Source organism: Sinohyriopsis cumingii, chromosome 12 (assembly GCF_028554795.1).
Source record: "Sinohyriopsis cumingii isolate HCF-2022 chromosome 12, ASM2855479v2, whole genome shotgun sequence".
Lineage (NCBI taxonomy): Eukaryota > Metazoa > Mollusca > Bivalvia > Unionida > Unionidae > Sinohyriopsis > Sinohyriopsis cumingii.
In genome coordinates, this window is record NC_142972.1 from 124523173 (window position 1) to 124542254 (window position 19082).

General features: G+C 34.6%; 1 protein-coding gene across 1 annotated transcript in view; it reads left to right on the forward strand.

Moving 5' to 3' along the window:
* LOC149787394 (sperm microtubule inner protein 8-like) overlaps positions 1 to 19082 on the forward strand; it is a 31928-nt gene that overhangs the window by 10085 nt on the left and 2761 nt on the right. The window contains exons 2-4 of the mRNA XM_089977982.1: positions 9049 to 9110; positions 11492 to 11550; positions 15725 to 15810. Coding sequence (XP_089834108.1) covers positions 9049 to 9110; positions 11492 to 11550; positions 15725 to 15810 — 207 coding nt within the window. The remainder of the gene's footprint in view (positions 1 to 9048; positions 9111 to 11491; positions 11551 to 15724; positions 15811 to 19082) is intronic.

Here is a 19082-nt window from a genome sequence, read left to right on the forward strand (position 1 = left end):
TTCTTAATCAGATTGGGTATAAGACTTGGTATATATCCATTTTCTTAATCACATTGAGTATGAGACTTGGTATATATCCATTTTCTTAATCACATTGAGTATGAGTCTTGGTATATATCCATTTTCTTAATCATGCTGAGTATGAGTCTTGGTATATATCCATTTTCTTAGTCACACTGAGTATGAGTCTTGGTATATATCCATTTTCTTAATCACATTGAGTATGAGTCTTGGTATATATCCATTTTCTTAATCATACTGAGTATGAGACTTGGTATATATCCATTTTCTTAATCACATTGGGTATATCCATTTTCTTAATCACATTGGGTATAAGTCTTGGTATATTTCCATTTTCTTAATCACACTGAGTATAAGACTTGGTATATATCCATTTTCTTAATCACATTGAGTATGAGACTTGGTATATATCCATTTTCTTAATCACATTGAGTATGAGTCTTGGTATATATCCATTTTCTTAATCACACTGAGTATAAGTCTTGGTATATATCCATTTTCTTAATCACATTGGGTATAAGTCTTGGTATATATCCATTTTCTTAGTCACACTGAGTATGAGTCTTGGTATATATCCATTTTCTTAATCACATTGAGTATGAGTCTTGGTATATATCCATTTTCTTAATCACATTGAGTATGAGTCTTGGTATATATCCATTTTCTTAGTCACATTGAGTATGAGTCTTGGTATATATCCATTTTCTTAATCATACTGAGTATGAGACTTGGTATATATCCATTTTCTTAATCACATTGGGTATGAGTCTTGGTATATATCCATTTTCTTAATCACATTGAGTATGAGTCTTGGTATATATCCATTTTCTTAATCATACTGAGTATGAGTCTTGGTATATATCCATTTTCTTAATCATACTGAGTATGAGACTTGGTATATATCCATTTTCTTAATCACATTGAGTATGAGTCTTGGTATATATCCATTTTCTTAATCACATTGTGTATGAGTCTTGGTATATATCCATTTTCTTAATCATACTGAGTATGAGACTTGGTATATATCCATTTTCTTAATCACATTGGGTATGAATCTTGGTATATATCCATTTTCTTAATCACATTGGGTATGAGTCTTGGTATATATCCATTTTCTTAATCATATTGAGTATGAGACTTGGTATATATCCGTTTTCTTAATCACACTGAGTATGAGTCTTGGTATATATCCATTTTCTTAATCACATTGAGTATGAGTCTTGGTATATATCCATTTTCTTAATCATACTGAGTATGAGTCTTGGTATATATCCATTTTCTTAATCATACTGAGTATGAGACTTGGTATATATCCATTTTCTTAATCACATTGAGTATGAGTCTTGGTATATATCCATTTTCTTAATCACATTGAGTATGAGTCTTGGTATATATCCATTTTCTTAATCATACTGAGTATAAGACTTGGTATATATCCATTTTTTTAGTCACACTGAGTATGAGTCTTGGTATATGTACATTTTCTTAATCATACTGAGTTCTTAATCATACTGAGTATGAGTCTTGGTATATACCCATTTTCTTAATCACACTGAGTATAAGTCTTGGTATATATCCATTTTCTTAGTCACACTGAGTATGAGTCTTGGTATATATCCATTCTCTTAATCACATTGAGTATGAGTCTTGGTATATATCCATTTTCTTAATCATACTGAGTATGAGTCTTGGTATATATCCATTTTCTTAATCATACTGAGTATGAGACTTGGTATATATCCATTTTCTTAATCACACTGAGTATAAGTCTTGGTATATATCCATTTTCTTAATCACATTGGGTATAAGTCTTGGTATATATCCATTTTCTTAATCATATTGAGTATGAGTCTTGGTATATATCCATTTTCTTAATCACATTGAGTATGAGTTTTGGTATATATCCATTTTCTTAATCACATTGAGTATGAGTCTTGGTATATATCCATTTTCTTAATCACATTGAGTATGAGTCTTGGTATATATCCATTTTCTTAGTCACACTGAGTATGAGTCTTGGTATATATCCATTTTCTTAATCACATTGAGTATGAGTCTTGGTATATATCCATTTTCTTAATCACATTGAGTATGAGTCTTGGTATATATCCATTTTCTTAATCATATTGAGTATGAGACTTGGTATATATCCATTTTCTTAATCACATTGGGTATGAGTCTTGGTATATATCCATTTTCTTAATCACATTGAGTTAGAGTCTTGGTATATATCCATTTTCTTAATCATACTGAGTATGAGACTTGGTATATATCCATTTTCTTAATCACATTGGGTATATCCATTTTCTTAATCAGATTGGGTATAAGACTTGGTATATATCCATTTTCTTAATCACATTGAGTATGAGACTTGGTATATATCCATTTTCTTAATCACATTGAGTATGAGTCTTGGTATATATCCATTTTCTTAATCATGCTGAGTATGAGTCTTGGTATATATCCATTTTCTTAGTCACACTGAGTATGAGTCTTGGTATATATCCATTTTCTTAATCACATTGAGTATGAGTCTTGGTATATATCCATTTTCTTAATCATACTGAGTATGAGACTTGGTATATATCCATTTTCTTAATCACATTGGGTATATCCATTTTCTTAATCACATTGGGTATAAGTCTTGGTATATTTCCATTTTCTTAATCACACTGAGTATAAGACTTGGTATATATCCATTTTCTTAATCACATTGAGTATGAGACTTGGTATATATCCATTTTCTTAATCACATTGAGTATGAGTCTTGGTATATATCCATTTTCTTAATCACACTGAGTATAAGTCTTGGTATATATCCATTTTCTTAATCACATTGGGTATAAGTCTTGGTATATATCCATTTTCTTAGTCACACTGAGTATGAGTCTTGGTATATATCCATTTTCTTAATCACATTGAGTATGAGTCTTGGTATATATCCATTTTCTTAATCACATTGAGTATGAGTCTTGGTATATATCCATTTTCTTAGTCACATTGAGTATGAGTCTTGGTATATATCCATTTTCTTAATCATACTGAGTATGAGACTTGGTATATATCCATTTTCTTAATCACATTGGGTATGAGTCTTGGTATATATCCATTTTCTTAATCACATTGAGTATGAGTCTTGGTATATATCCATTTTCTTAATCATACTGAGTATGAGTCTTGGTATATATCCATTTTCTTAATCATACTGAGTATGAGACTTGGTATATATCCATTTTCTTAATCACATTGAGTATGAGTCTTGGTATATATCCATTTTCTTAATCACATTGTGTATGAGTCTTGGTATATATCCATTTTCTTAATCATACTGAGTATGAGACTTGGTATATATCCATTTTCTTAATCACATTGGGTATGAATCTTGGTATATATCCATTTTCTTAATCACATTGGGTATGAGTCTTGGTATATATCCATTTTCTTAATCATATTGAGTATGAGACTTGGTATATATCCGTTTTCTTAATCACACTGAGTATGAGTCTTGGTATATATCCATTTTCTTAATCACACTGAGTATAAGTCTTGGTATATATCCATTTTCTTAATCACATTGGGTATAAGTCTTGGTATATATCCATTTTCTTAATCACACTGAGTATGAGTCTTGGTATATATCCATTTTCTTAATCACATTGGGTATAAGACTTGGTATATATCCATTTTCTTAATCACACTGAGCATAAGTCTTGGTATATATCCATTTTCTTAATCACATTGGGTATAAGTCTTGGTATATATCCATTTTCTTAATCACACTGAGTATAAGTCTTGGTATATATCCATTTTCTTAATCACATTGGGTGTAAGACTTGGTATATATCCATTTTCTTAATAACATTGAGTATGAGACTTGGTATATATCCATTTTCTTAATCACATTGGGTATAAGTCTTGGTATATATCCATTTTCTTAGTCACAAATAGTATGAGTCTTGGTATATATCCATTTTCTTAATCACACTGAGTATAAGACTTGGTATATATCCATTTTCTTGATCACACTGAGTATAAGTCTTGGTATATATCCATTTTCTTAATCACACTGAGTATAAGTCTTGGTATATATCCATTTTCTTAGTCACACTGAGTATGAGTCTTGGTATATATCCATTTTCTTAATCACATTGAGTATGAGTCTTGGTATATATCCATTTTCTTAATCATACTGAGTATGAGACTTGGTATATATCCATTTTCTTAATCACATTGGGTATGAGTCTTGGTATATATCCATTTTCTTAATCACATTGAGTATGAGTCTTGGTATATATCCATTTTCTTAATCATACTGAGTATGAGTCTTGGTATATATCCATTTTCTTAATCATACTGAGTATGAGACTTGGTATATATCCATTTTCTTAATCACATTGAGTATGAGTCTTGGTATATATCCATTTTCTTAATCACATTGAGTATGAGTCTTGGTATATATCCATTTTCTTAATCATACTGAGTATGAGACTTGGTATATATCCATTTTTTTAGTCACACTGAGTATGAGTCTTGGTATATGTACATTTTCTTAATCATACTGAGTTCTTAATCATACTGAGTATGAGTCTTGGTATATACCCATTTTCTTAATCACATTGGGTATAAGTCTTGGTATATATCCATTTTCTTAATCATATTGAGTATGTTAATGGATGAGAAATATAGCCTAATGCTAATTGTTTCCTTGAACATTCTTTTTAGATTTAGATGAAACTGTCTTCGAGACATATTATTCTTTGATATTCTGATATTTTAATTTTGCGATGTAAGTTTTCGGTAGTTGTTTCTCCATATGCGTGTAAAATGGAGACCCAATGAGAGTCATTCAAATCGTTTTATTTTTACGTCTCGTTAATACTACATTACTGTGTCGTAAATTACTGTGTATCTTGATTCATTTTGTCTATTTATTATGTGTCTTGTTGGTATATATAATTAAATTTCGATATACCAAATAGATAGACTACAATCCCTATCCAGTTTATTAACGTGACCATTTGACGCTTAAGTTAGTTTTAATCTTAATTTGCACGAGAACAAGAGACACATTCTGTCAACTGAAGAAAATTGTACGCTACACATGTATAACTAACTTATCGATTGGTATTAAGGCAGTTACTTACTCTGTATGACCTCTCCGTGGGTATCAAGGTACAGTTACTAACCATGTAAAACCTATCTTTGACATTCAAGGCTTATTGATTAATATAATGTCCTTTATAGACAGGTGTCTATGTACCGTTTGCGAAGAGGACTTGATTCTTCGTTCAAACTCGTGACTACCCTAACAGACATGACTAAGCGTTCCACCACATCAAATCATTGCTCTCTTTCATAAAGGGTCAAATAAACAACTGGGCATTTACGTGACGAAAGACTGATATAAATTTCAAGATTTAACTAGTAAATTCCATTAAGAGACTGTTTCATTGCAGCGGACATTGACTAAATTAGCAGCTGAGTACTCGACCCACCGTAGAAGTCCTAGTACCTAATATTTTGCGCAAATACCCCACCCCCTTAGTGTCTCATGCCTATACATTAGATCGAAAATTCGTCGAGGAGTCAAATTTACGCTTTTTGTTGAAAAAACAAACCATGAAACTTGAGTAATATCATCTACTACTCTTATCCCCTTGAAGGATAGTCAACCTGCTAATTATTAGATAATTAGATAATTCAGCGGGACATCAGTGATTTATTTTATTTATATTTCTTTTCAGCCTTTTGTTAAGTCAACATGATTTAATACTCCAGCGAGTCGTGTAAATTGACGGGTTTCTGAGACGTTCCTCACAAAATGTTGTGTCTGATTCGGGTCCATGAGATTGATATAGCATTCATTCAATTACAGGGAAGAAATTCGATATGCACTGATATTTGTTTTTAATGGAGCAGACATTACCAACGTGAATATACCAACTTTTGACAAACCACTCGGATTATTATCCTGTTTAAGTCTGCCCTATTAAGGTCACTACCTACCTTATTTGATTTGTACTCGATAATATAAAAAAAACCGGACAAAACAGGTTTTTATATTAAAATTGTTCCGTGTTTGTACCGATTAAATGATGTCCTATCTTTTTCCAATGTTAAACCAGACTTATGTTTACTTTATAAAAACCTTGAACCAAAACTTGTACAAACTAGTTTATCGGACTTTCATTTTACTATAATTTTCATTCTGTAGACCACACGTTGAGATAACTTCGGAACTGACTTGTGTTAATAGATTGTCCTTCACCCCTCCCCACACCCCCTCCACCCACCTACACACACACGGGCCGCGCCCGCAATATTATCACTAGTTCTCAGCTTATCCATCCCGTTCAAACCCCTTTATGATCTTTTACTGACGCCTCATACTCCTCTTTACGTCCGTTCATATGTATGTGCGTGTGTGTAATTGATTAATATCCTGTCTCGTGTATACAGTTAGTGGTATCCTGCATACAATCCTCGATGTACATCCAAACAATCTTGTCATCTTATAACAGAATTAGACCTTTCTGACAAATCGTTTTTAATTATACACTTTATGAAAATCGTCACGCTTCAGAGTCAACTGTAATTATACACTATGTGAAAATCGTCACGCTTCAGAGTCAACTGTAATTATACACTATATGAAAATCGTCACGCTTCAGAGTCAGCTGTAATTATACACTATGTGAAAATCGTCACGCTTCAGAGTCAACTGTAATTATACACTATGTGAAAATCGTCACGCTTCAGAGTCATCTGTAATCATACACTATATGAAAATCGTCACGCTTCAGAGTCAACTGTAATTTACGTTGCATCTTCAGGATATCGATAATTTTAGGGCCTACTACAAAAAGTCAGTCAGCCTCAGTTTCATAGGTGTACTTCCTTCCTGCTACAAACTGTTAGCCTCAGATTCATAGGTGTACTTCCTTCCACAAAATACTCCTAAATAGATTTTAACATTCACGAATTAATATTTATGCTAATTTTAATAGCTTTCGGTAATCTATCTCTCTAGCTATCGGGGCCCCGAGTGGACGAGTGGTCTAAAGTGCTCAGCGTTACGGACCACTGTAGTATCACCTCTGTCTGCGTGGGTTCGAGTCTCGGGCTCGGCCAATATGGACAATTGAGAAAGCTTGCCATTTGCTTCCCGCGGGTCTGCGATTCTTTTCGGGGTTTTCCCTGGTTCTTCCTCCACCAGTTATACTGCTCGCTATATAAAGCCTTATTTTTTGTGATGAAAAATGGCGTTAAACCCCATAACAACATGAAAATAAATCTATCTATCTATCTATCTATCTATCCACATGATCTCAAAAGAGCTAGATGCTCACCAGCGTTGTTAGAATATCAAAGAAATGAAAATGAACCAAAACAATCAAAACAATATAACTATGGAGATACGTTTTGTTACAGCTTAAACAAACATATAGCTGAGTTGGGGAAGTAAGTGTTTGATAGGGCCAAGAATCTACCCTTGTATATATTAGGTCTATAGAGAATATTGTCCTCGTTTTGACTCATTTGATAGAAAAAACTGAGATTGTCCACATCTGATAGAAAAACCAAGAGACTGTCCTCATTTTTGACTCATTCGATAGACAAATTAAGAGGGTTTCTTAGTTTGATGAGTATCCACCATCCATCAATAGATACAAATTAAAACTTTAATCAGTATAGTTAGAAGTTTTTAGATGGCATAGTCTACAACACAAAGGGAGAACACCAGATGTTATATCTAGGAATATCGTTTGAGGGGGTGAGGTGGGCCAGTATAAGTAAGTACGCAAGGGATCTGTAGGATAAATCCCCAGGATGGTGGAGGGAGATCAGGGGCTGAAATTTCAGAAGCTCTTGCATTTGAAGTGTTTACATGACCTAATTTTAACATCTAACTAGCGGCGTACTAAGGGTAAATGGCGCCACGGCGACGACAATGGTCCACAAACGATTTTGCTGCAATTTAATTTGTATGAGCTGTTTTAGCACCCAAGACGTCTAGCACCTGGAGCAACCGCTTCGTCTATCCCTATGAGCACGCCACTACATCTAACTATAAGGAAAATTATTATACGAAACGTTCCGGTTGTCTTGGCCTAATTTATATGGTTTTGGCGAGTGGAGGCGCAGTCAGTCTTCGTGTCATTTCCTCGAACCCGACCCGTGAAACTGACATTTATCAGTTGCTGCATACACATAGTGTTTCTTCAAGACAAACATATAGCAGTAATGTTAAACCCCAAACGCTAAGGTTCCGCTGGATTTGCAATAATAAATAAGGCTTTTACGACGCCTATTTCATTACTTTTGCAGAACTGATTGAAAGAGGTATGAAAATCAAGGATCTTTCAGGATAGTTCAGTTCGTCATTCATTTACGTATATGTTCAGCAACTGCAGCAAAATATGTTATCGAATGTAAGGTTTTTTTTTCCAGCAAAAGACTATCAGACAAGTTTTGAATGTAAATTTTGATTACATTGAAATCTAAATTACAAACTATCCACATAGCTGGTTTAAATGTGAACTTGATAATTTTAAATTATTCGATTCGCCAATTGATTAAGATATAGTGCAAATCTTGAAAACTGGTAAGTATCTAAAATTAAAGAGCATATTTAATGTAATCGACAAACTCTGGTGTATGTAGTGCATGGTTAAGCTGAAAAAGTAGTATGTATGAAGCCCAAACAAGTTTATGGTTGAGAAAAGAATGACATATTTCTAACATATAAATTCAAAAACATATAAAACATCTGTCTCAACATTTTTTTCTTATAAACTGAAGAAACAATAATTCAAGAGTGATCAACAGTCAGCTCGTCTGCCGACTAGAGAAAAACCCTCAATCTATCTTTCTAAGAGCTGAAATTAATTTTAAAATTTCTATCAACGATTTTCTGCGACATTTTATGTTTTTCTTGTCAGAGCAGTTACTCATCTTTTATCTTCTACTAAAAGTCGCGCTGGACCATCGGAATTTATCCATGTATCTTCTTTTTTTCTTCTCTAGACGATTTCAAAAGAGCTACAACTACACTGTTTGAACCTCCAGCAAAAAGAGTCCCCGCTTTGGTGAGTATTTTTTTCTCCCTGCGAAAACCCAACAATAAGCAAATAAACTTTGTCATCGAAATTGTATTTGTCGTTGAATGGATGAAATTGGAGATAGTCTGTCTTTTGTTTGCTATCCCTACTTTGAAGAACAATACATTGCTATGACGCATACCTTAGCAAATTGACGATCCATGCAGAAACGGCTATTATACATGCATTGCTGTCAGTAATTGGAACCGTACCGCGCACACTTAGCACAAGAGCTGTCGGCCAGATAGGTGATTGAATTTGAAGAATAACGTAACAATCTTATCTCAGTTTATCTTTCAGAGTTTAAATAAATTAATATGTTACACAGGTACACGATTGATTTTAAATAACAGGTATAGCAGTATTATGGTTCGCATTAAGTACCATATTTACAGTCATTTTAAGCAACAATATTTAACCAGCAGACCACTTTCACGGGTATTTACCTTCCGAAACTCAAGTGTGACACCTGTTCTGATAACGTAGCGTTTATTGTGTAGGTAGATACCTATCAATTATGTAAATAACTGAAATTTTGGTATACTAACAGAGCTTCTTTTTCAGTTTCTGTGTACACAAAGAAAAATCTTCAGATATAAACTATACATCTCGGTGAATGTTAAAATGTTACTTATGCAAGTGTTGTATATATATATTAATATATATATATATATATATATATATATATATATATATATATATATATATATATAGAGAGAGAGAGAGAGAGAGAGAGAGAGAGAGAGAGAGAGAGAGCAAAATCCAGTTTTAGTACCAATGGGTCTGGGTTGAAAGATCTTATGTTCAAACATGGTTTAAAGTAGTCAAGCACTTTTTGTAATATATTTATCACAGGTATTAATATGAGATGACAGCTTGACATCTTTTTCTTAGATTTTAAAAATAAAAAAGTGCTTTTAAACAATTTACCTAAATAATTCAGAATATTAAATAGTACAAAGTTGTCTTTATTATGGTAACACGGCCACGTTTGATCGCTGATCGAGGATATTGGCATGATATTGAATTGACTTTCGTCTGTGGAGCCATAGTTAAAATTCGATTAAGTTACGAATCAAAGTCATTCGAAATACGTAAAATGGCAATAAACATTCTAAAGTATCTGGAATCTTATACAACGTGTTTAGGCTCGATTAAACAGTAACACAAGAAAGAGTGAAAACAACAAGTTTTGAAAAATACAATAATTTATTTCCCTGGAAAAATGAAAAAGTATGAACTTAATGTTTTAGGAGTCAAATTCAAAAATAATCCAAGAATAATCGACGAATACAATTTTTAGAAGTCTTAATAATAAAATGTTCTAATGATTTCATGTTTGAATCCCGACGAAGAATCCAAGATGGAAGACGATGACGTATGCTGTAATATGTAGTGTTGAAGTCTACAGTTCCTTGTAGAAACAAAAAATATCACTCCGGTTTTGGAAATCTTAATAAAGTTTTTTATAAGAGCTGTCTTTGTTCAAGAATCTCACATGAACACACGTATTTTCCAGGATAAAAATAATTAATCCTTTTGAATCCAAGTTATTTGAAATAATTCCAAACGACAAAACACATTCCAGTGTAAAGAAAAGCACAACTCATTGTCCCTAAACAATGGTTATATCGTATTCTAAAACGCAGTTTCGAAAATCCCCAAACTGCGAAATCGGAAAAAGGGGATGGTCACGTGATCGTGTTTATACGACGTACGCTTAGCATGACCCTGACGAAAACCAATCGTTTTACTCTAAGAAATAAAAAAAAAATGTTCACATCTTAAATCACGAAGTCCCATCATGACCTCGACAACAACCAATTATTTTAAAATAAAAATAAAACTTTACGTGGTTGCTACCAATTTTGAATCAAGGTCAGGATCTAGGTGAACACCTGGTGTTTACTACAACGAATAGTAATGGTCAAACTCAATATTCTAAAAAAAGAAGTATTAAGTTCCTAACAAACATAACTACATTATTTTGACATATAATGAAATTTTAAAAAATAAAAAGATTTTAAAACTTACAAACAATTAAATCAGCTATAATTAAATCAAATATACATAACAGGAAAAACGAAGTTACCTGCTTTTAAAAATGGGTTAAGGTTTTTTTTCTCCAGTAGTAATGGCGACCATAGTTTGATGGAAAATGTTTAGAATTTAAAAAAAATTAATGTTATAACGTTTTCTGTTAAACTTGATACAAGTCATTTTAAATTTTGGTATATATCTGGTTCATTGTATAAACGGATAAAGATGGGCAAAGGATTGAATAGATGTTGAAAATAGTAAATGCTGGTGGTAGACGGAAAATACACAGTGCGAAAGATATTCTACTAACGACGTATATTATGTTTCAGACAATTACAGAAACTGGAAAACAATTGCACAGGTATTATACAACGCCAGAAGAACTCAAGTAAGTATTTACCTAAATGTAGCGTGTATTCCAAGCTATTTAATGTCAGATTTTTCAGCAGTAACATACACTATTCACCTCTGATTAGACTTTTGATGCAACATCACGCAACATAGATTTATATTAAAAGAGCTCTCGATGAAATTTTATGAAATGCTGCAAAATTGTAATAATAATCGATGGCGTCAGTGGTGGATTTGCTGTAGCCTGTAACTATTAAAGGGGCTTCATTGGGACGTCGAGGGTAATACTCACTTTACGTCAGTAAAACAACAGTAGCATCCTCGTAGATTCAAACACAGGACTATTATCTTTTAAATAGCTAATATTTAATAGTCATGGCATGTCTAATTTCAGGCCAAAATTTAATATACGAAGAAATAAAGTCATCGTTCACTTGCGTAACAACTGGGGTGATGATGCAGTTATAAAACAAAACAACATATGTATGGTGGGCAGTGCATTTTAAAATACATGATCGACATGCAATATTTTGTCGCCCTAAATCTAATAGCATCTAAAGCAGACGTGTCCAACCTACGGCCCGCGAGTAACATAATAATAATGAGGACTTTGTATAGCGCCTAATCTTTAGAAGCTATAAGCTCTTTACAACATTAGACATCACCTATAAGACAAGAAACATATAATGATATGATTACAAAAACATACACCATAACATTAGAAAATATAAAAAACATGCTGAGAATATTTAAGGTAGGAAACATTATTAGGTCTTTAAGTTAGTTCTTGCAGTCGAAATAAGTGAGTTTTGAGAGCACTCTTGAATGGGATCACTGTGTCTTTGTATCTAAGTTCAGATGGCAATTCATTACACGCAGATGGGCCCTGGTATGCAAAAGAACGCTGTCCATATGACTTTGTTTTCACAGTGGGAATAATGAGTATACGATTGTCAGAAGAGGAGCGTAAATATCAGAGCTGGTGTGTACACAAGGGTGAGACGGATAGGTATGTTGGACTGGAGTCCGTCAGTAAAACTTAACACAGAGAACAATTTTGTGTTCGATTGTGGATCGAATGGATAGCCAGTGTAGGGTACAGAGCAGCGGGGAGGTGTGCTCTGATCGTGGTAGTCTAAATATGATCCGACCAGCTTTGTTTTGAACTTTTTGAAGTTTTTGGAGTTGATATTGAGATGTACCATACATAATTGAGTTACAATAGTCCAGTCTTGAAAGTACTAATGAACACACAATTGTTTTAGTGGCGTCAACTGAAAGATTTGCGAATGGAGCTGATGCGTCTCAGCTCAAGATATGCAGCCTTGCATATGTTCATGGCATGTTGGTGCAATGTGAGAGTACTGTCCAGAGTAACACCTAAGTTTCGTACTGATTGTGTGAATTTAATGTTGGTGTTGCTGCTATTTATTGTTTGAGGTAAAGGATGTGAATGAGACAGTCTTTGTTGTGATCAGAATGGCCTCAGTTTTATCATCATTCATCTGCAGCTTGTTACATGTCATCCATGATTTCTCATCAGAAATGCACCTCTCTACACCTTGGATGGTAGCATCAACTTCAGTTGGGTGGCTAGATTTGTATATTTGGGTGTCACTAGCATACAATTGGTAGACGCTGAATGATATATGAGACTTGAAAGCGGCTGAGTGTAGAGAATGAAGAGTACTGGTCTAAGAACTTGAACCACAGTAAGGCTGTATTATGAATGCCAAATACATGCTGGAGACGGTGAAGTAATATATCATGGTCTATTGTGTCAAATGCTGCAGACAATTCAAGGAGGGTGAGGACTGTAATCTTTCCGCTATCAAAATCAGAGAGAATGTCATTAACTACTTTTAGAAGAGTAGTTTCAGTACTGTGGCAAGGGCGATATGCAGATTATACAATGCTAAACAAAACTGTTTGAATTCAGATGAGATACAAGCTGGGATAGAACAACCTTTTCTGAGATTTTTATATGAATGGGAAATTAGAAACTGGGCGGTAGTTCTTTAAATCGTTAATGTCTAGTGTTGGTTTCTTCAGCAGAGGCTTTACAACGGCAGTTATGAAAAATGATGGGAATTCCCCTGATGAGAGAGAGAGGTATAATAACATCAGTTTGTGAAGGCAATGATGGATCTAAACACTCAAGCAGCAGTGATGGTGGCATTGGATCACGTTCACATGACTTTGGTGCACTCTACATCAGGATTGTACGTACGAAACCCACAGAGACAGGTTCAAATGCTGCTAATGGTTGCCGCTCAAATTCTATATCCCAACTGTATGGTGACGACGAGTCAATTGAAATTGTGGTGTCAAGCTTATCTCTAATGGTTTGCACTTTGTTATGGAAGAAATTTGCAAACATGTCCGGAAGATCGACTGGAGAGAAGGTAGTTTGAAGTGGTGTAGATTTGTTCCTTGACATTAGCTTGTTAGTAATCTCGAAGAGCTCTTTGCAGCTGGAACTTTCCATGATCTTAGTATTGTAGTGGGCTGATTTCGCTACATGGACTATATTTGTGACATTCTTCTTAGCGGCTTCATAGATTTGCTTATGAATAGTGAGTCTGGTGGAATGCCAAAGCCCCTCAGCTTTCGGCGGTCTCTTTTAGCAGTGCGAAACTGGTCCCTAACACTGCTATACTATGGAGAACACTTTTGAATTGATACTCTGCACTTGGTAGCTGGGGCATGTTTGTCGAGTAATGAACGCAGGCAGTTATCGAGTTGTTCTGCTGTAGGAGGTAAGCAAGTTGTTAGGTTTGTTTGGATGTCGTGCATTAGTTTGGTTCTATTTATCATACGGAGGTTTCTCTTAGTAGCAGATAAAGGTGGAGGGTTAGGGACTGATACATCAAGATGGCATATAATGCAGAGGTGATCTGATGCACGTTCATGGGATACCAGGGAGGACCGTAGAATGTTGTCATCAGGTCTATGAAGAATCCAGTCTAAAATGTGACATTGTTTATGGGTGGGTTGGTTAACCGACTATTTGAGGTTAAAAACGCTAATGGAATCTAGGAGTGTTGATGTGTTTGGGTTTCCGGGACGGTCAAGGTGAAAGTTGAAATCTCCAAGAATAATCAGGTTGCTACCTATTGAATTTCCATACTCCATGAGATTCGGAAACTGCTTCAAAAAAAGAGATTCAGTCAACTTGTTTTTTCTACTAGGATGAGGGCTGTATAGGCAGAAAAAATGGACTGAACTTTGTTCCAGTGTGAGTGTGGTTTGGACTAGTTCAGACGATGTGTGGTAGACCTTGAATGTTGTGGTGTGGTTAAGATGTTTGATCATGGAGTTCTTTGTGATGACACAATTCCACCTCTGGGAGAGTTACGGGGGAACGATTTGATGGCGTAACCAGTGGGTGTTAGATCCGCGCACTTGGGTTCATCGCATGATGTTTTTAGCCATGTTTCTATCAGGAAAAAGACGTCGATATTCTGGTCGTTGATAAAATTAACTATTTCTGTGCACGTTTCCGGTGGTCCTACTGATTGGGCATTGAATAATGCACTACGCAGAGGTATCTCTTGGATTGACACAAAGGTTGACGAATTAAAAGAGATTTGAATTATGTTATCTAAATTAACGGTCGTTTTTAAATTGTTGAAAGGGCATAAGGGAGATAACTGGAATTCTTCTTCCTGTTCTACGCCGGCCAGCTTTGAAACAACGTTTCTTTTTTCGCTTCTGTTTACATTTACGTAATGATGAATGTAGTCCCAGTTCGTTTAGTCTAGTGCATAATGTAGTGTGGAGAGCCAAGGAGTGGCCATTTAAAGCAATTAATGAGGGTCCGTCATAGCATAAACGGGTTGACTTGCGAGTATCACGTGATGGCGGTTTGTTCGAAAACAAGTGAAGTTGTAGCAGTGGAGCAAGACAGCTAAGAAAAAGTCTAATTGTTCTCGTTTCCAAAACAAGAAGATGAAGAAACACATACGATCTGAACAGCAAATACATAATGAACACAACAGAGTAGACGACGACAGGCAACGAGCATAAATATCATGAAAACGGCACAAAAAATGGAACAGCTTCTTCAAGCCAGTTAAGCAATGGCGGCCATCTTGAACAAACATATCAAGATGGCACGTGGCCCAGCCCATCACATTGGCGACCAGCGGCAATGTAGGCAGTCCTTTTGAAATTATTCATTTTAATATAAGTTCTTTCATTCATCACAGGAAAGCAAGAGAACAGTGGTCTGATTTCCTGAACAGATCCCCAGAAAGATTCCAAATCAAAATCCCCGAACTTCTGGGACAGAAAGGTATGTTAATTTACGAATGTCCATGATACGCTCACATAGTCAGTCCTTGTTTGTTTAAAATTTTAATGGACAGCAGATTCACTGATGGTGAGACATCTATTAAGGTTTCACTATGCAACATGTACAAATTCAGATTATTGTAACTCTCTTTAATGGACCTTATTGGAAATTAGGAAAACATCATGCGTAAAATAAAGTTGAATCAAATTGATGTCATTTTCATGTGTATCTGCTACGACGGTCAGATGTAATCAATGAGTTAAACCCCTTAACCAATCCATTGATTGTTTCTTTCAGTATTACAACTTATTGACGAACTATAAAAGACACGAAATGCTTTAATTTATTTTTCCAAAGAACAAATATTAATGTTTTAAATTATCACAAATATCAATGCCTTTAATTATCACAAATATCAATATATTTAATTATCACAAATATCAATGTATTTAATTATTACAAATATCAATGTATCCAAGTATTACAAATATTAGTGTATGTAAATATTACCAATATCAATGTATTTAATTATCACAAATATCAATGTATTTAATTATTACAAATATCAATGTATCTAAGTATTACAAATATCAGTGCATTTAAGTATTACAAATATAAATGCCTTTAATTATCAATGTATTTAATTATCATAAATATCAGTGTTTATAAGTATTACAAATATCAATGTATTTAATTATCACAAATATTAATGTATTTAATTATCATAAATATCAGTGTTTATAAGTATTACAAATATCAATGTGTTTAATTATCACAAATATCAATGTATTTAATTATCATAAATATCAATGTATCTAAGAATTAAAAATATCAATGTATTTAATTATCACAAATATCAATGTATTTAATTATTACAAATATCAATGTATTTAATTATTACAAATATCAATGTATTTAATTATCTCACAGCTAGTAATAGTTAAAATATTGATGCATCGCTGGCATGTTTTGTTTTGAAATGACAAAATAAATTTATCGAGACGGAATTTCGAAGCATTCTAAATTTAGTTTGGAAGACATTGTCAATTCCATTATGTATTTTTATTGTTCTGGTACTTACGTCTAGCAAAGATTACAAATTTATGAAGAGTCAGGTCTGTGTTCAGTCTTCTGGTACTTATGTCTAGCAAAGAGTACGACTTTATGAAGAGTCAGGGTTGTGTTCAGTGTTCTGGTACTTATGTATAGCAAAGAGTACGACTTTATGAAGAGTCAGGGTTGTGTTCAGTGTTCTGGTACTTATGTCTAGCAAAGAGTACGAAGTTTTGAAGAGTCCAGGTTGTATTCAGTGTTATTTTACTTCAGTCTAGCAAAGAGTATGAATTTATGAAGAGTCATGGTTGTGTTCAGTGTTCTGGTACTTATGTCCAGCAAAGAGTACGAATTTATGAAGAGTCATGGTTGTGTTCAGTGTTATATTACTTCAGTCTAGCAAAGAGTACGAATTTATGAAGAGTCAGGATTGTGTTCAGTGTTCTGGTACTTATGTCTAGCAAAGAGTACGAATTTATGAAGAGTCATGGTTGTGTTCAGTGTTATATTACTTCAGTCTAGCAAAGAGTACGACTTTATGAAGAGTCATGGTTGTGTTCACTGTTCTGGTACGTAAGTCCAGCAAAGAGTACGAATTTATGAATAGTCTGGATTGTGTTCAGTGTTCTGGTACTTATGTCCAGCAAAGAGTACGAATTTATGAAGAGCCAGGGCTTTGTTCAGTGTTATGGTACTTATGTGTAGCAAATAGTACGAATTTATGAAGAGCCAGGGCTGTGTTCAGTGTTTTGGTCCTTATGTCAAGCAAAGAGTACGAATTTATGAAGAGTCAGGGCTGTGTTCAGTATTCCTAGATCTAGATCTAACTTTTTTCAAGGCAAATTAAAACTGATAAGTGTAAACGAAACAGTCTGGATCATACACTTCATGTTTTTTCCTATCTTTCCTCTCCCCTCTATACCTCAAGATTCTTAAATGTAAGTTGAAATGTGCTCAAATGAACAAGATCCTGTTAAATTTAATATCAAGCTTCAAGTAAAAAAATCCCAGATCGGAAATCTTAAAAATATAAAACCTGCATCAGCAAAGTGATTTGTGGATATTCAAATCTTAAGATGTTGATTATAACAGTTCCCAAACTTCAGGGCGACCAATTGAAATCTGTGAGATTATTTGCTTTCACAAGTTTCCGTCATACATTGCAGTCAGCTGTCAACTAAAGAGGGCAATAACTCTGTGTATTGTCTCTCTCTCTCTCTCTCTCTCTCTCTCTCTCTCTCTCTCTCTCTATATATATATATATATATATATATATATATATATATATATATATATATATATATATATATATATAGTATGCATATTTCCAGTACATGCCATTAGTCTCAGTTTTCAGTGGAATCCTATAAAACTATGTGCCGGTCATAGCAATAATGTATACAATTCACAGCAATTTTTGTTAGACTCTTAGTGTTATCTCCCCTCACACCTACACGCAGTGTAAGACAAATTCTTGTGAATGCTCCTTTTCTTGTGGGAAAGGTGTGGGTATGGGAAAGGGGTGGGTGAGGGTAAGGCATGGATGTGGGAAAGGGGTGGGTATGGGAAAGGGTTGGGTGTGGGAAAGGTGTGGCTATGGGAAAGGGTTGGCTTTGGGAAAGGGGTGGGTATGGGAAAGGGGTGAGTGTGGGTAAGGAATGAATGTAGGAAAGGGGTGTGTATGGGAAAGGGGTGGCTGTGGGTAAGGAATGGATGTGGGAAATGGGTGAGTATTGGAAAGGGGTGGGTATGGGAAAGGGGCGTGTGTGGGAAAGGGGTGGGTGTTGGAAAGTTGTGGCTTCGGGAAAGGGATGGGTATGGGTAAGGAATAGATGTGAGAAAGGGGTGGCTGCGGGAAACGGGTGGGTGTGGGAAAGGGGTGGGTGAGGTTAAAGGGTGGATGTGGGAAAGGGGTGGATGCAGGTTAGAGGTGGATGTGGGAGAGCATGGGTGAAAGTAAGGGGTGGATGTAGGAAAGGGGTGAATCAGGTAATGGGTGGATGTGGGAAGGGGGTGGATGCGGGAAACTGGAACTGTTATATTATAGGTGTGGGCATAAACTTGAAGTACTGATTCGTTGACAAATAACATTCAAACTTTACTATCAATTAGCAATAGATTTCTTTTTTTTAGGATATATTTAAACGATTTGCTGTTTATTTTATTTTCATTAAGAAAACAGATGTTCGACCGCGCAATGCTTTGTTGCCTAAGTATTT